Source organism: Bactrocera neohumeralis, chromosome 2, assembly GCF_024586455.1.
Source record: "Bactrocera neohumeralis isolate Rockhampton chromosome 2, APGP_CSIRO_Bneo_wtdbg2-racon-allhic-juicebox.fasta_v2, whole genome shotgun sequence".
Taxonomy (NCBI): domain Eukaryota; kingdom Metazoa; phylum Arthropoda; class Insecta; order Diptera; family Tephritidae; genus Bactrocera; species Bactrocera neohumeralis.
The window spans coordinates 86680055-86699452 of record NC_065919.1 but is presented as its reverse complement, the minus strand read 5'-3'; the positions used below and the strand labels follow the sequence as shown (position 1 = coordinate 86699452).

At 39.4% G+C, this 19398-nt stretch overlaps 1 protein-coding gene across 18 annotated transcripts in view; it reads right to left on the bottom strand.

The window, feature by feature from the left end:
- LOC126758779 (F-actin-monooxygenase Mical) overlaps positions 1-19398 on the bottom strand; it is a 92673-nt gene that overhangs the window by 13653 nt on the left and 59622 nt on the right. For 7 of the 18 annotated variants that reach the window (XR_007666888.1, XR_007666886.1, XR_007666885.1 and 4 more), the window contains 13 exons: positions 14976-15960; positions 14524-14915; positions 14210-14442; positions 13823-13949; positions 13277-13749; positions 13156-13217; positions 11938-12186; positions 10048-10566; positions 9178-9447; positions 8638-9121; positions 8328-8446; positions 859-8112; positions 104-181 (listed from right to left, as the gene is read on the bottom strand). Coding sequence is in view for 5 of the 18 variants with exons in the window: in XM_050473224.1 (XP_050329181.1) it covers positions 23-181; positions 8328-8446; positions 8638-9121; positions 9178-9447; positions 10048-10566; positions 11938-12186; positions 13156-13217; positions 13277-13749; positions 13823-13949; positions 14210-14442; positions 14524-14915; positions 14976-15960; positions 16136-16149 (4086 nt within the window). In the remaining 13 variants the exon portion in view is untranslated. The other 11 variants (XM_050473224.1, XM_050473233.1, XR_007666881.1 and 8 more) reach the window with 10 other exon arrangements.

Here is a 19398-nt window from a genome sequence, read left to right as displayed (position 1 = left end):
TCTATTGTTTGGACAATCTTACTTGAACTTTTGTTGGTTTTCTGAGGTGAGTATCATCGATGAATATTTTAGGTGTCTCACGAATTATTTCATCGTGATCGAACTCCGAATCAGTGGAAATTTCCGTGGCTGAATTGAGCTCAACCTCCTCGGGAGATGTCGACTCTGATTCGCTTTGAACCTGCAAAACGTAAATGCACATTATTTAATTTCCGAGCTAGTTTATTTATTTAAAGGCAATGAAGAAACAAATTCCAACAAATATACAATAAAGGCTGTGAACGTTGTACTATATACCAATACACAGTCATAAACAAAACAAGGCAGTGAGTAGTCGGATTTGTGGATTTTTGCTTGTGATCTCTTCACTAGCGGTTTAGTCGATATTTTAGTCGTGTTGCGAGTTTGGAAGCAAATGGATTCGCAAAATGCATGCAAAACGATGGGAGCAATGATATGTATTTCAATTCATTACACAACAATCAGCAATGAGGTACGATCCAAAAAGGCACAGCACAAATGAGCACAAGTACTACACTTGAGGAACGCATTTATAAAAGTTTTGATTAATTTATTAATTAAAATATAGTAGGTACATATTAGCATAGAACGCGGCAAAGTTGGTTAAGTAACGCTAACAGTGGGTTAAAGCGAGTTCAGCGCACAATGGACGCACGTTTTGTTATGCCCGCACATCATTCCGGGTTAACATGGATGGCGCACGTAAGTCTCGATCTATCGATCTCGAACGTAAACAAAGGCAGCTGACTTTGAAGCAGTTATTATTTATAGCTTAATACACACTTGTACGCCAAAGCGGTATTGGTTTGGTTGGGTTATGTATTAGTTCTTTTTTACCTTCACAGATCGTACCCGATGGTGGTTATTGAGTGTTAAGCCTCAACTCTCTCTTATTGCACTTTGTCATAATTTTTGTTTTAACTTTTTCAATTCCTCTTCCGCTCTTAAATGTGAATGTGTGGGAGACAATTTTGTTAACCGCATTCAAGGATTTATATGTTTGTTTGAGGCACACCGAGCGTAAACAAGCTGGCGGGCAGTTAGGCAGACGTTTTTGGTTGAATGGTTGTTGGTTGGTTGCTTGGTCCGTTGGTTGGTCGTTGGAGGGTCGTACGTACAGGCATTGCAACGAATATTTTTTTTGTTTTTTGTTTTTGTTTATGTTTGTGTTTACGTTTACATTTATTTAAATTGATTACTTTAATTCTTTAGTATGTGTAATGCTAACTAAAGACTTTGATATGTGTATGTTGTACTATTTTGTTGAGACTGGCGTTGGTTTCATTACATTAGTTTGTTATTAAAATTTTTTGTATTCAAAATTGTTTATAATTCTTACAAATATGTGAATGTACTTATGTTTTCAACTAGTTTCGTTCGTTATTTGAGCCAAAGTATGGGTAAAACAACTTTTTGAAGTTTCTTGGCTCGCTTTGAGTTTTGTTCGTGTTGTAGTTGTTGTTGTTCGTTGAAAGCATTGTATTAATATCTCCAAAATCTAATGTTAAATGGAAATTTAGTGCATCTAACAAAATAAATGAATGCATATTTCTTTTAAGCTATAACGCACGATTCTTTGGAGTGTTCCCGTTCACGGTGCCGCGAAGGACTGCGCCTAGTGTAGTCGTTGAAATGCATGCTGCGTCCAATGGCGCCACCATACGCCGCACTACCCGTAGTCAGATATGGATTGTGGTTTAAAGAAGCGGTGCTGGTATATGGTAATGTCGGTGTGCCATAAAGGCGTCGGTTGCTCAACGCATAATCCGAATTATATGTAGGCGTGTAACTATAATGACTATTTGACAATCTGCTATGATCGCGCCCAAGTGTTCGTGAAGTGGGAAAACGTGTCAGTTGTTTGCTCTTATATCCGCTGGGTCGATAACATTCCAACTCGTCCTCCGCTGCATCGAGTGCCTCACGTTCTATGCGCTCTGCGTTAACTACATCGCGTAAATATGGATTCCGTTCAGCGGCACGTTCATTGATAAACTCACTTTTACGATTATGTAAGCGTTTGCTGCGATCCAACAGCATTCGTGTACTGGCGTCTATTGTTTGTTCGGGCGTTTGACCAACTGGTATGTGTCGCAACGGTCGTTTCGGCGCACCACTGATCGAAGTATGCGTAGATGAGTTGTCAACACTCGATGCGGATGACCGCGTACCGAAATTAAGTGAGGGTTCCGCTTCATAGATGGAGGTGATAGGCGAATCTTTGCGAAGATCTGAGATGGACTTTGATGACATTTTTCCATCACTTAGTTCGTCGGTAGCCAATCTATGCCGAGTCGTTGGTTGTGGTGAATGTGATTGCATTTTGCGGTATTTGCTTCTATTCTTAGAGATCTTTCTGATGAAATCATCGTCGTCTGAGTATTGTTCACTCTCCTCGTTGAATACCGTTTTGCCATCAGGCCATTTGCGATTACGAAAAACTTCGGCAACCGGTGATCGTGGTGCTGAATTAGCGCGTTTCACCTCGATCACCGTATCGGGTGAATCACTCATATCGATCTCTGGTGAAAGCTCCGGCTTAGGCCATGGTCTATTCTGAAAAACTTCGGCTATAGGTTCATTGATCTCTGGCAAGACTATCGGTTGCGGTTTTGTGGGAATTTTCAATTTTTGTGGCATCGGCGCTTCCCTCGCTTCACCATTGCTCATCAGCTCGATAAACGCAAATGAGCTGCAACGGGAACTAAGTGAAGGTAAATCTTCTGTTTCCGCTGGTATTACAAGCTTTTTAAAGTTTGGTGGTGTGACCTCTCTTTGTGTGCTAATGCTATCTTGTGTCCCCCGACGCGAACTCAGTGGTGTGGGACGTGGTGTTGTGCACTTAGAGTTGTTGTTGCTATTGATTTTATTACCCGTTTGTGGTTTCTTTACTTTCGTTATATTTTCATTCTCTCTTTCTTTTTTCTCCAATTCTTTATATTCTTTGTCACGCTGTATCAATGCTTGACGGCGCTCCATTTCGAAATCTTCTATTATACGACGTTCATCTGAGTCACTGCTGTTGGAGGAAATATTATTCAGCAGTCTTATTGAACTCGTCGGCGAAACATCTTTTATTCTAGTTTCGTCTAAACCACGGCGTTCGGCATGAATGAATTTACGTCGTGGCATAGGACTCGCCGGCATTTTAGTCATATCCCATTCCAACGATCGCTCCTTACTTGAGGCTTTGCTGGAATTTGGAACGCTCAAAATCTCATTGCTGTTTGATGATTTCGTATTATCTCCATTTAAATTGTCTTTAAGATTAGTGGTCGTGGATAGATTCTCTGCTGAGTCTGAATTGCTTGCAGCTTGTAGTAACCGCCATTGCATCAATGGAGAATTACCAAGGTCCACATTGGTATTTTGCGTTGCTTTGCTTTGTGTGATCGGAGAGTCATTGAGAGTTGGTATCTTATTACTGCCAGTAGAAGATTGCGATAATTTTCGCTGTAATAACGGACTCTGTTTGAGAGGCGATGTTGTTTGTTCTAAGACTGAAGATTTTGGAAGCCTTGGTGTGTTAGAAATCGCTTCGGTTTTAATTGTTTTCCCGTTTATTGCGGATCGCGGTTGGTTTCGCTGCATTTCTGGAGATTCGGTTGCATTATTCGTTTTTTCATCAATGGAGGCCTGTGAATTTGTTCGGAGGGTTCGCTGCATTGCTGCAGATTCCGTGGAATTACTCGTTTTTTCATCAATGGAGGCCTGTGAATTTCTTGGAAGGGTTCGCTGCATTGCAGCAGATCCGGTTGCATTACTCGTTTTTTCATCAATGGAGGCTTGTGAATTTTTTCGAAGGATGATTCCAGGTTCATTGGATGGAGTTATTATTTGATTAATAGAAGTCTCAGTTTTTACTGGCATTTCAGGAATCACATTCGAAGTGATATCTTGAGTCGATTGCTTATTATTAGAATAGTTGGCTCTGCTTTCTTCGTCATTTATGGTTTGCACATCATTGATCTTTCCATCTTCCGTTTGTTTTATTTTCGCAACTTTTGAAGTTTCTTTAGGTATATCCTTAATAGGGAGTGTCTCGTTGACAACATGATTTGATTGTACATTGCTCGTATTTTCAGTTATTGGACTTGATCGTTGAACAGAGATTGGAAGGTTCTGGTAATGACTTTCCTTCACATCCTCTAATTCATCTTCGGATATGTTACGTGGGAACTTGTGTATTGAAATGCCACCATTTGCTGCTAATTCAGCAGTTAAACTTTTTGTGAATGTTGTTTGCAATAAATCCTGCACCGATGGAGGCATATTGTCGGGGCATAATTTTGCTAATTTGTGTTTGATGCGTTGCGGTGCAATGGGTGCTGAAGCTTCACTGGAGGATGAGGTACTTTTCTGTCGTCGCTGTGGACGGATGGGGAAAGGCATTTCTTGGGGTTCCATATAAAGCATTGTCTGTATACTCTCGAGAGTTAAGGGTCCTGCTTTGATAGCTGAGGGATTGCAGAGTGTTTTTTGATCAGCATTAGACGTGGCACTTTTATTATTTTCATGCTCATTGGCTTGTGTGAAATCTGATGAAGCTTTGGGAGATTCTAGTGTTTCAAATTTGATTGTAGGCACCTCATCCTTTTCTAAAGACTCAAGTCGATCAACAAAATCTGCGTCCTCTTCGATCGCAGTGCTCTTCAATGGTATGCGTGGTGTGATGCCCACCAATTCATCGTTCGAATCAAACTCCACATTCACCAACATTTCATCTGAGAACTGACTAAATAACTTTTCGATGCTTTCATCCTCTGACGAGCCCCGCATGCGTACTGTCGTCGGTGCAGCACTGGGGCTTTTACTAATAGACGTACACAATGAATCACATTCCTCTTCTGTATTGGCGTTCTGTTCACTGTGTTCGTTAGAAAGACGTTCTACAATATTTTGGAACAGTTCATCCATATTTCCACTATCTGGCGAACTTTGTGTAAATTTTGTGGCTACAATATCCAGTTTTTCAGCCAGCGAGACATCTGAACAGCGTCGCGAATGCAAACTTGCGGCGGAATTGCGGCGTGAATTGCTTAGCGATTTGTCACAGCCTGTCTTTGGTAAATTTTTTATGTCCTCTACAAGTGGCCGTCTTTTTAAGACCGGTGTTTCTGGTGCTGAATTATCAGAGTTGTTGGAGTTTTGGCGCGATAAAGTTTTGGTTTGAATAGCCGTGTCAGTAACAGTGCACGCAACGCCATTGGATTGGTTTTGATCGCAAGGGTCTTGAGCCACAATAACATTTTGGTCATGAACTGGCGATACCTTGGTCTCTAAGTTCATTATACTACCCTTTTCCACTAAGAGTAAGGTTTCGAAGTCTTCCATTTGACTTTTAGGCGGCGATATCCTCTTCCTTGCAGCTTCCGCTGGTTTTGAAACCTTTTCGACGTTGTTCTTTGTGTTGTCAGAAGTGTTGCGTTGACTTTTTGTTGGCGAAGGCGACTTACGTTTGGCATTCTTTGAGTTAACTTGTAAATTTGTGGACTGTTTCGCTTTCGCTTTCGTTTCCGTGGTTTTATTTAAGTTCTTGCTTGGCGACGATGATTTCTTCACTGTGCCGCTATTAACTAAAGTTTTTTTTGTGGTTGCCACATTTTTCTTCTCGGGTGATTTGGTTTTAATTTTTTCTGGTGATTTCGATTTGATACCGAAAAACTTGGCAAACTTCGACTCACGGTATTGCACGGGCAAATCTTCGTATTTTGACTTTTTCAATGCTTCGGTTTTGGCTGCCGCTTCTTCTTCTTCAATCGCACGTTTCTTCGAAAAGAAGTTATCGCGTTTCTTTTGTAGAAAATTGGTTGCTTCATTACGCCATTCAGACTTCAGATATTCCATTGTCTTCTCCAAATCACTCAATGAGTCGGACTCACGCGACATGACGGAATCATGAGAAATTAGTGATTCCCGCGACTTGTTTAAATTGCTTATGGTTGATTCCATACGCCGCAGTTTGAACGATTGCTCCGAAGACTTAACCGAACTCATTGATTCGAAACGTGCCAGTAAGCCTTGTACACCGATGGGTCGATCGCCGTCCTCTTTAGTTGTCAATTCGTCTTTCGCCATGCTTCTCTCTTTTGAGAGTCGCTCGAACTCCCCCTCCCCCAATGATTTGGTTTTCAGCAAACGCTTTTTATTGCTGATTGTTGCTGGTTCGGCTATGCCTAAATCTATGCCCGTTTCTTGGAACATACGCTCAATTTTATCTGAAAGATCTTCGCTGGGTGATTTTTCCTCCTTGAATAGTTTCGAATACTCCGCACTGGGTGAATGCATCTCCTTATCAGAGCATTGTAGAATTTCATCTAGCACCCGATCAGATTCATCACGTGGCACAATAGATTTGTCTTGTACGCCATTGGCCTTTTTCGTTGCGTTTCCTCCCACCTTCTTTTTGGGCACAATCTTTTTTATGATCTTCACATTACCCTTCCTTGTCACAGCTGCCGTTGCAGTTGTGGTTGTGACGGCGGCTTGTCCGCTTTTTGCTGCTACATCTTTATTGACCACGACTGGTGTAGTTTTCTTTGACAAATCAACGGCGCCGTCCAACTGATGATCACGCAAACTGAAAGCGGCGTTTCCCAGTGAAGCTTGTCGTTTCGGCGCAAGTTTGTTGACCTTAACCGCCGTTGTGTTTTTATTGCTTGCATTTGTGGAAGTAGTCGGTGCAGGCGCAATGGCATTCTCCGTTTGCGACTTCTTCAACTTGTCCGCAACTGTCACTACGGCACTGCGACGCTGTGGCGTCGGACTGCTGGGAAAATATTTTGCTAAATCAACATCCTTTAAATTTTTTTGGTTTTTATTGACGGCAGCGGCATTTGTTTTCTGTTGCTTTTGATCGGGAAAATATTTGGAGAGGTCTACGGATGGGTTTGCTTGGGAACTAACAGTTGGCACGACCATTTGCGATTTTATGGCGTCCATTGTGCCGGAAAAACTTTTTGCTTCGATTTCCTTTAACTTTTCCTGCATCAGTCGTCTGTCGACCTTTGGTGAGAATTTACTCTCCGCGTCATAAAACAGCTTACCCATATCTGAATTCGACCGATTAGGACCAATTCCCTTATCTTTGCTATCATCAATGTTCTTCACAAGACCCAATATGTTTTGTATTTGCATTCGGCTATCATTTGCTATGACCTCGTCCTTAGAGGTGAATTTTTCCGAACGCTTAAGACTGTTTGTGCGACTAACAGACTGTTCTCCGCTTTTAGCAGATTCTTTGTTTTCCTGTGTAGCTTTGCTCTTAAAACTATTAGAGCGACTAGCACTTGCACTGGGCTTTTTGCTAGCGCTGGGACTGGCAGTCGGACTTAGCTGTTGTCTTTTAAGACTGCCTTGGCGATTGAGCGAAGCTGTTTTGATCTCTGCTTTCAAACTCGCCAATACCTCTTCAGGTGAAGTGGCTTTTTGAGCCGCGGCAGACTTTTTAATATCTGTGCTGGCATTCTCGTTACTCTTTTCAGATTTTAATTCTGTTTTTAGCTTCTCTAACACACTTTCAGCCAAGGTAGCAGTAGGCTGTTTTATATTCTCATCAGTCTTCGCATTTTCTTTCTGCTCTTTTAGCACATCCTGTTTCGGGGCAAAACGATTTTCAAATGCTGACTTGGGTGCTAGTGGATTTGAGTTGCTTGCAGAGTTGTCTGCCAGCCATTTTTCTTTCATTGTTAATTTCTTCAGTATATCGCTGTTTACTAAATTTTCTTTGGCTATGGTTTCGATATCCTTACTCATTTTAACCACACTGTTGAGGCGATGTAGTTTCTCATTGATTGCCTCAATTTCGGCGCTAAAGCGGCGTCCAGTGCTTTGTTCCAACTTCTCAATGTCCGCTTTTGTAGGTGGTAGCCCTTTAGAGGGGGCGTGTGTGGCAAGTGGTGCTATGTCACCAGCAAACGAATCCACCGACATGAAGGATTTTTCAGAGTTATATGAATTTTCGGAACACTTATCAATATCTAGTTTAGCGTCTTGCTTTAGGGCAGGCTGCTCAACAGCCTCATTACCTGCCGGAACTGGAATCATTTCTACATTTTCAATGCTTTCATTATTTTCAGCTGGCAATGGAATCTATTTTTATATTTTGTTTTGTGGATTTGTTTGAAAATTAAATTTAGTACAAATTTGTGTGATAATAATGAAACCAACACCATAAATTTTGTATTTCAAGGTGAGTATATGTGATGACAATTGATAGAAGAAAATAAATATAAAAATAATAGTGATTTATTGCAAGAATTAATAAAAGAACATAAGCTAGTTCAATATCAATGATTAAAACTCACCTCAGTTTCCGTGTCAGTGGGCAAGTTCGCGGGCAGTGGCTGTAGGCGCACTTCTTCTCGACGTAGTTCACGAGCCTTTTTGAAATCTTCACCTTCGGTATCGTCTTTACCATCGTCATCTGAGAAATAGTCAATGCAAAGCAATTGTAAAATAATCCCAAATGCTAACAAGTGAATATAGTGGTATTTGAGCTTGATTTTGATAAATTTTAACGGATCGAATCTACACCATGAGTCTTAGTTGATATGGTTGTAATCGTTAATTAATGCGAGCTTTATATGATTGATATTACGAATTTGGAAAACTCACCCGCAATTCCGTCACTCGAATCATAAAAATCATCTGAATCATCACTATCGGAGTAATGTTGTTTGCCAATCCAATCGGTGGCCAACTGTAAAGTTTGTGCGGCCAATGGTGAGTCATTTGCCTCTTCGAACATATCAGCATCGGACTCGGTATCCGAGTCATCGGAACTGGAGAGATCCGATTCAGAATCTTGATTAGATTCAGGCAAGAAATTTCTGCCCGACCACTCGTGCTCATCGAGTATATGCTCCTCCGAAGGTTCACCATCGGACATAGCATCGGTATTTTCGAATTCGATACGTTCTGGTGTTTGACCACGATCCAATAAATCGAGCTGTACAACGCTGTCAGCGGGGCCACGAAGTTTATCAGGCGTTTTGGGTAGGTCTGTTTGTGTGATTCCACTTGCAGCGTCCGCCGTTGTAACGGTAATGTCGACGGCAGCAGCTGCAGCGGCGGCAGCTTGTTGCTGCTGAGTTGGCTTCTGAAATTACATTATAATGATTTCTGTGCATGCATATATAAGTAAGTGATATTTACCCTTTGACCTGGTTTTCTGACTACAGGACGTATTGCCTTTGCTGGCAGCTTAAAGTGTTGCGTGCAGTAGAAGCGTCCATTTGGATCGTCGCGATCGAATGCATAGCCGCCGAGACGCAAATTTGTATGACAATGATGACACTTCAGACACGAACGATGAAATACGAGATCTTCGGCGGTGATTTTTTCCATTAAGTAAACGATTTGTTTGCAGAAGTGGCACTTTTCGGACGCGGCTTGCTTCTTAAATGCCAACGCGACCTTAGCGCTCTGGTGAAAAATATGATTATTATTAAATACAATTTTATAGTACTATATTAAAAGCACTTAACGATATGATTAATGATAAAAAAATGGTGAGCTCAAATGTTATTCGAGTGTGAGTGCTTGTATGGGTATGAGTTATGTGCAAAGATGAAAGACGAAACACCTCGGAACGGAACTTAAATGCTAATTAAGAGAACCTTTAAACCTGAATGCATTAACGCATGTCGTTTCAACAAAGACTACATTAACCATTTCGATATAATTATCCTGCTTCAAGAAATTCGAGGTCTTTCTGAAGCATACATACAAGAAAGATTACAAAATAAAAAATCAAGTAAATGAAAAACGTTGGATAAAACGAGAAAGCAATAACTAAAACCCAAGCAACACAAAAACAAAGTGATAACCAAAAAGTCGACTTCACTGAACTGCCACTGAAGACAACTGTAACTAACATTACGTAAGCGCAACCATAATAATATCGACTGCAGACTTAAGTTATAAACTTCAATACTAAAGTCGTACATATGATGCTTGTGATTGTTCGTCAACGTCTTCAGGGCAAAGTAACCGTAAAGTCGACCCAACTAGCACATTACTCACGGATTTCGGCGCGCTATTGACAGCGGCGGGAGTAGGATTCTTTTCGTCGCTCGTTTTATCATCTTTCTTAACAAATTGCCCAGCAATTGATGCGACCTTGTTGCGGCCGCGTTCACCAACTTCCAGTATGGAACCCTCCTTTAGCTGTTTATCCAAATTTTTTAAGGTTTGATCGATCTCTTTGAACTTCTCCTCTACAGATTCTTGGCGCGTTGGTTTTGCCATTTTATTTTGTCTAGCCAAAAATTGTTCTTTACTCCATTTCGGCACCTTTTCACGTCCTTTCGGACCGTGTATTTCAGTTCGTTTTGATTGTTCGATTTTCTTTTCGATTTCGCGCACATTCCAATCATTGCTGTCGATCTTGCCAATGGCACGCATTAAGTCTTTGGGCTTCTTATCATTGCCACAAGCATTCTTCGAGCTTATGCGTTGCTCCATAGATTTGATGCGATCACTAAACTGTTCATCCGGATTATTTCGTGGCATGGCTGATGGTATATCGCCGCGATTGCGATCCTGTACAGGGCATTTCATTGAATTTCACAGTTCGTCGGAGGTAGGGAAGTGGAAATGGGAAGGTGTGTTTTCAGTTTTGAATTTTAGCAAAGTAAAATGTAGGAAAAGTGGTCGGAAAGGTTTTTATGGAGAAAAAGAAAAAATCATGATTTCAATATAAAAAATTATAGCATTTCGTAAATAAATTGTACAACAATCTAAATGGAGCTTAATATTAAACAAAAAAGGTACACGTACAGTAAAACTTAAAACACTCTTAAAACAAAATTAATTAAACACAAACGGGTCGCAGCGAATACAAAACAAAATATCAAATTACGCACGAGTACATTAGTCGCTTTCACTGGTTAGTTGCGATTACACGAAACCCACAAAACCCATGAAACCAAATAAACATAACATATTTAATGATTTCACATACAAATTATCACAAGCAACTCCATTATAAACCTAAAACATGAAATGTATAGATTTAATGCCCTCAACAAAAAGTAATCGTGGCTCTTTCTAAGTCAAAAACTATTTTATATGAAGAAATCACTCAAAACTGCGTTCAGCATACTAGGACCCTGTGACTAAGGATTATATATTTATTATATAGTTTTTTTTATAATAGCTATCGGCCTTAAAATCTTGAATGCTGTAGCAGAAATAAATCAGCTGTGCTGACAACAACTTAAAGTACTACATTTGTTTAAAAAAATCAAGACGTAAACTAGTTACAAATAGGAGAAGCGCGGCCAAACAGTGGACAGAGATGTAACGCCAAATTAACAAATTGTTATGATATATAATAACCTCAAAATTTACAATAAAAAGTATCCATTCAACTGAAAATCTGGAAAATTTACCTAAAAAAAAAATATTCGGCCTTTTCAAATCAATGCTTGTCAATTAATAATGAGGACCAAATATTATATAGCACAAATTGAGAATATCAGTAATTCTAATATATATGTATATTTTTTCTGATTTAAAAAACTCGATTTTCCAGTTAAATAGCTCGCGTCTATACACTTTAAGATCACAACTAATACCAAATCTGCTTTTCTCCGCCAAATAAGTATTAAATGATTTTACAGTTAACTATTGAGCAACGAGCGATTGTGTTATTTAAAATCAAAGCGGCATGTTATTAAAATTTCTCTAACAAAACTCTGAAATCCTAGTTAACAAAATAATTCATTCAATATTAGTTATCAACGATTAACGGCGTTTATTGCAACACTCGAAATCAGCAGCATTCCGCGAGTGTTAAGTGGGTTAGCAGGAGCATTTAGAACATGTAAACAGCTTTGCACTATTCACGCGATCAAACATGGTGGCAGGCAACAGTAAACAAGAAAAGTACAACAACTTTGACTATCTTACAGGATACAGCAATTTGCGCTCCAAATCCTTCACGCGATCATTGAACTCCGGCGCATGTTGGCGATATATGAACAATGAGTAGTCCTCAAATGCGGTCGGATCGTCAGTTTCACGCAGCAATGTGTTCACTTGCAACATTTGCAAGCTCTTGTAAAAGTTCTGTGTCTGTTGATAACGTTGCTGTCGACGTTTGCTTATACGCTCCTGGCGATTTTGTTCGATTTCTTGTAGGCGCTTTTGTCGTTCTTCCTAATAATTCGTAATAACAGCAATTGGCAAATTGAGCAGAGGGTCAATAGGGTGTACATACATATGCTTATTAAATACATTAAGGGACCTGGCGTTTGATTACGAACTGCTACGGAAGGATATGCGCATACGTAAAGTGAGTAAATGAATATAAAGGTTAATATTTGTATGACTTTTTTTTAATGAAAACCCAATGATGAACGAGTAGGCAATAGCAAACATTTGTATGTGTGAATGTAGTCAGATTAGTAAAACGGATGGAGGTACGAAAAATGCAAAAGCAAAAAACCATGAGAGCACATCAATAATATATGGTGAATACCTCAGAGTGTAAGTCTGAAAGCTCATTTATGACGATGCATGTACTCTGATGACGGTCTAGCATAATATGAACCTTATGAAAATAATAATACACAAGCGTTTCGGTATGTTTTGTTTTTCAAATGGAATAATTTACAAATAATAATCATCAGATGTGATAAGATATACATATGTTTGTATGTAAAACTGAAAATATATAACTTTTTCGTGTTGTTTGTGTGCGTTTGAAAAGTGATCCTGACTTGCTGCTTAAAACAGCATTAACAAATTGTTTAATTTTGTTTTTTAATTCATTGTTCTACCAATTTGTGTGCTTATTCAAGTGTTTTTTGTTTTAAAATTAACATGATATTTTGTATTTTTTGGCCAAATTAATTTTAAATTTATTCAAATTATTTAAAAAATTAAATTTATCCAATAAAAGTCGAAGGTCGATTTGAAAAAGGTAAAAAATTAAAATTTCGAAAAGTTGATTCATTTTTAAGATTTCAGGATATATGCTTAAACTTTTTCATCTGAAGTTCAATTTTATGTATATTATACCATTACTGACAATTTCGATAGCAGAAATTTTATTTAGATCACTTTTCAATGTCTGAAAATGTAATTTACAAAAGCATCCTTTATTACCGCTATTGTGGTACTCACAATATTAGCAGCCTTCTCGACATTTCTTCTCTTCTTGGCACGACGTGGTGTATCGGTTTGACCTGCAATGCAGAAATTCAGTTTATTGGCTATTTTGATATTTCTTTGTCACTTTTTATACCTTGTTGTGGCGAACTGGCTGCAGCTGGGCCGCCTGCAGCCGGCTCATGCCTGCGCACGCGTTTTACACGCTCTTCATCCAGCACCGAGCGGCGTTGCACCACTTGCGGCACGTCCACCATATCCTCGATGGGACTTTTTGCTTTCGGATATTTCGGCTTGGTCGAAAGTTGCAACAATTTCGAGAAGTCTGGCTGCGCATGCGCATTGTTGAGACGGTATTTTTCGCGCAGCTCTGAGATATCCATCTTTGGATGTTTCAGATACGGCACTTCACCGCGGAACACTTCACGCACTTGATTCAAATAGTGCAGCCAGTGACGTGTATCCACTTTCTCTAGATCTACAGACTTCTCACCGCTCATGATGCGTGGCAGTTGATATTCCGCTTCTAATATTCTGAAAGCAACTTCATTGCGTTCAGCCAGCGTTAAGTCACGTGTTGCTGAGTAATCGATTAAGTCCGGCCGAAAACTAAATGAATTGTTCAAATGAAAACAGAAATTTACAAAATGCATTTAAAAAACAACATGCTAATATGGGCTACCGGCTGATTAAGGCGCATAGTGATTTTCCATTTTTAAGTATGTCGGCAGGTTCCTGTAATTCCTTTACGAAATCGTACATATGCAGCTGAGTGCAAACCCAATGTAGCAGAGCTTCAGGCACAATATCTTTAAGAATTTTAAAAATTATTAATAATTGCTTCAATGATATGAAATGAAAAGATATGAATATGAACCACGTATTAATGTAACGAATGAATATTTTTGGCTTCATTTTCAAAAGAGACAAATACAAACAATTCTGTTGCAATAAAATGAGGACAAGAAATTGATTTGAACCGTAAAATGTTTGTATTTATTCATTCATTACAGTTAATACAGCGAAATCTTAACGGTCTGCACTTGCCGCCCATCTAAGCAAGACATACCTGTACTACGACGGGTTTTGCGCAACAACGCTGGGGCCTCAGCTAACGCTGGCGTTGTTATGATTTCGGCTATTGGCTGCTCGAATACCTTTGGATCATCTGAGTCGATGAGCGTTTTCACCTGGTAGGGGCTGACAGCCGTGCGATTCAGATTGGGATACCTTGAGGCTGGATCAACTGTATAAGAACCTGTGTCCCGCTGTAAATTCTCAGGTGTGGTCTGATTAAGTAGTCTAAATAGAAAACATATTTAAGTTTTATCTTATAGTTGACTTTTCTAATTAGTAAATGCCATTGGTACTACTTTATTTCACCTGTATATACTTTCACGCTGCGCCACAACGCCCATAATACTATTGCGCGGGTTAGACCAAAGTTTAGTCGCATATGCGGCATCCATGCTAGAAAGGAAACCGCGCGCGCAGCCCGAACCAGTGGGCCAGAAGGGCTCCAGCAGGCTGTCACCCACCAAGCATTGCAACAAACGATGGCCGTGCCGCAACATCACACGGCACGATGTCTCCGCGGCGAACATGGATGTGAAATCGAACATGGCGACGTCGGGTTTGCCATAATGATTCACGGCGAACTCAAGATTTGGCATTTGGTACTTTGTGGAGAATTCGGCCGCTTCACGCGCATAATCGAGCAACTTTTCGGCGCTCACGTTGGCTGAAGCGAGCAGCTCGGCCGGATCGGAGAAATCCTAAAGAGTTGAAAGTTGTTTTTTCTAATTTCAAACGAAATGTGTTAATTTCTACCTCACCTGTAATATAACACCTTTGTCTATGAGACTGTGTTTCTTCGCGGTCATAACAAAGTAGTGCGTCTCGTCCTTATAATAGACGATATTCTCTAAATCAATGCCCGTTTTCTCATATAGCTCCTTGAAGAAGGACTGATTGAATATGAACGCTACGCCGCTTATCTCCTCCGCTTTAGCCTCTGCCTCTGTTTTCTTATTTATGAAATTGGCCGTAATTGCTATAGCCAGCTTTCCACGAAACTCCTTTCGTTTGAATCCTTCCAGTGTGTTACGTTTACCATCGGCTCCGATTAAAACATCGAATTCATAATATGAAACCACATGATCCGCTGGTGTTACGGCCGCACGCCAGCCGAAGCCATCGCCACTCGGCTCAATTGTTCGCTCAAAGGACACATTCTCATGTATCTCGACACCCAGCAGCAGCGCAACCTTCATTAATATGATTTGCAACTGCCGAATGGATATGTGATCTATGGAACCGGCACAAAATTTTCCATAAAATTTCTTTGCACCCAAATTCCGCAGATCGGTAATGACGAACGGCCACAAGTGCAGCACATTGTTGCGCGTAATGCGATCGCGTTTCTCCAGCACAACGACTTTGGCACCCAACAACTGCGCCTCAATGGCGGTGCGCAAGCCACATGGACCTGCGCCAATGACTAGCACATGCGTGCCATTGCACGCTGTTCCTTTTGCGTAGACGCGATGCGCCGCACGTGCATCGAACTTCTTCCATAGCGCCTGCGCTTTCCACGAACGAATCTTCGCCTTCAACATCGGGTAGAATTCGTTGATCGGGGCTGGTCGTAAGCCCAGTATGTCGCACATGTCGCGATGCAAACCCAAAATCTGGCGCATTGTCGTTGCGACGCAGAAGAGATCGAAGAGCTCGGAGGCCGCGATGGCCTCCTGCTCGGTAAGGTACTGCTTCGGCGGCTTCTGTTGTGGCATTGTGCGTTGCTGTGTTGGACGACTCATGCTGAAAGTATAGAGTGGAAGAAGAGTTCAAATTCTGATACACAGATGAATAAAAAAATAGCTTATTAAAAGTTTTTACAGATTTAGCAATAATTTGTACTGTAACGCTAACGCTAGAGCGAGAGTGAACTGCGTATTATGGCCAACAATAATTTGTTTAAGGCAAAATACCCAACCTGTACATGCCCATTTACTGATTGCATATATTTATCAATATGCGACAAAAAACGGCATGGCCTGCACGAATCTTCCCTACAAAGAGTGTGTGTGTAAATACATATATATGTAAGTATGTAGAAGGAATAGACAAAAAAGATAATTTTTCTTTCGATATATACGCAAATTCTCTTTGTGTTTTGGAAGCTCCTCCTTAAAACAAGTCTAAGCATTTCTGATAACTGGCATATCCATAGCTGGTAATGAGTCACTGACCAACCCAACAAGAAAACGTTGAACCGTTCGAATCATTTACAAAGGAGACAAAAACAAATCACGCACAGAAATGGCAAAAGGTAAATACGTGCAATAAAAAGCAACGGTAAAGAGAGAAAGTTTCACAAAGAACAAAGCACGAAAGCACATTCATCAAAATTATTAAACGCGCTTTTGGCAAAATAAAAACTCTTGAAGACATCACTTCGCAGTCACACGCATTCATTCATTTATCACCGGGACCCTTTGCAATGGGAGGTTACCTGGCTAAAGGTTGAAACGCACCGCGGTTAATACAGGGTATTCCAAAATTAACGAAAGGTTTGAATGTGCCGTCATTTACTTATGTATTAAAGAGTTGATAACCCTGAACAAAAAAAAAAAACAAATCGACAGCTGACAGTTTAGGCATAGGAAAAATGGAGCGTTATAAGATAAAACGTGTCTTCATTGTTGCACAATATTTCCCAAATTGTGAAAGCTTGGCGGCCGAAAACTAGACGTTCAAATGACAATATCGAAACAGTGCGTGAGAGTGGCGGTGACAATCCAGGAACCTCAATTCAGGTTAACTGCAACAAGCCCACAACCACGCGTGTTTTAAAAGAGAATATTCAATGTTCCATCAATGAAATTCAGCCACATTTATAAGGAGTAGTCATGGAAAATTTCGACAAACGAGTGCTTATGTGCATGTAAAGCCTTGGAGAACATTTGCATTTTATGATTCAATAAAACAATTACCAACGAAAAACCAAAAACTGCGTTTTCTGTTTATTTCTAATCTTGCGTTAATTTTGGGACACCCTTTTAATATGCATCAAGTACTGTATGTATACGGGTAGATTGGCTCACGAATTAATATGGATCTATTTAATAACAAAACACCGGAACTCTGAAAGCTAATTTTGGAAGAGCAAATACTAAAAAAAAATTGATAATATGGTATTTCTGATAAATTTTACACGTCATAAGAAAATATATTAAGGGGTTAGGTGGGTTTGAAAATGTCAAAAAATTGATTTTTTTAATAGTTTAGGAAATAAAGTCTTGAGAACTTGTGTGCTAGCTAGGCCGTGCCGTCTTTGAATGCAATTTTCTCGAAACTTGGTTTTTGAAGTCGGTGGACACGATTTCTCGAAAAGTTATGGACGAATTTAATTCGAATTGTGTACACATCTAGTTCTTGAACGAAGGTTTTTTTGATTACAAACTATTTTTTAAGCCAATAAATGGCGAAAATTTTACCAAAAAATGAGATTTTTTGTTCAAAGTCTGAGAAAAAATTAAAATTTTAATTTTTTTCTTTCGTTCAAACACGAGATTTATATATGTACTATTGGAATATTTTTTGGTTTTTAGTTTCGGGTGAACCAATAATAAGTTATGCTGTCCACAGCAAGAGTACTTTTTTGTGAGATACCCAGGGAGCTGAGGTCCCAACGGCTGAATTTTCAACATTTTTATATCAAATTTCAGAAGACATTGTTCAAATGTGTACCTTTGATATGCCATATTATATCTTGAAATATACATATGTGTGTTTATATTTAAAAAATCGTACCTCTGTAACCCTCCTAACCCCTTAATATCCCTAAGTCTCAAAAAAGAGAATATACAAAATTTCATGAGAACTAGACTAGTTAGTACTCAAGCACAGTTCTATTAACTGTCAGCTGTTTTGTAACTTTCTGACATCTTCTTGTCAAAATTTTCTCAATATGAACTAAAATGTAGCAGCCAAATGAATTTGAAGGAAAAGAAATTCATGTGGCTACTCAATTACAATGCGCTCAAATCTTACTCGGACTGGCAACGGTAAATTTCCTACCAAGTTCAAAAAGACCAAGTTTTCTCTATCGAGACATGTTGCCTGACGTGTAAGTTGATCGGGGCTTGGTCTTCGCGTATTAAATTTGTAACAAGTCTATGGAATTTGTTCATTTACTTAATTACAAGTATACTTTTCTACTTCTTTTTCCCATGTATGCATTTTGACAGCTATTTTTAACACTATTTAATCACCGTTTGATGACCAAAGCATAAACAAATTCCATGCGCTCCAAAAAGCATAACCGATATAGTACGTATGTATACAAATCTATATACATATAAGTTTATACCTACGAATCATAATTTGTTTTTATATACAAATTCGTATTTATATAGCAAATTAAGTATGCTTGTATGTAAGTATGTGGTGCTGTGGTCATTTGATTTCGTTGGCATGAGCTGGTTTGGAGCGGCGCCCGTAGTGTTTGGCGTCCAAGTGTCATATTACCGAATCCCCAAAGGAGGAGGAGAGCACGCAAAGCAGCCCTTTGCCGCTCCCAAAATAAAAGCGTTTTTTGGAATTGTATATTTTGCCTTTGCTTATTGATTTCTTCAGTGGCAAAAGTCGCAACAAAAAGCGACTGTTAGAATTTGCTCCGGCAGGCGTCGTTTGGAAGGAAATTTTACTTTACTCTTTGTTTCAATTTGCGCATTCTTAATAATATTTTTGTTGGGGCAGACAACAAATGAATGGCACAAATAAGCTTTTCTAGTGTAACAGCACATTGCGCGGGAACGGGGTTGCTTTGCGTGGGTGGTGCTGACGAGGTTTCTCGTGGTGATTCATCGCCAACAATAAAATGTGACATTTCAAATGTGAAAATTGTTCATTAAAATATGTTTGCAACTATTAAAAACGGTGTGAATTTAATAAATATTTTACAAATAGACATTTCGGACAAAAAAAAACAATAATTTTGGAGCTACTTCGTGTGAAAGTATTTTTGGTATTCTATTTTTACAAAATTTCTGAGCGTAGTAATGTAAAGATTTGTACGAACAAATTGAAACGTAATAGTCAGTTCAATTTAAGGAGTTACATGGGTTTCCTTGGGTAAAAACAGCCTTTTTTTAACAATTGTTTTTTCATATAAAAAATGAAATATTATAACAGAATTAAGCTGATGGCTTAACCGCTAGTGCTATATATATAAATTGTAATTGTAATTAAATT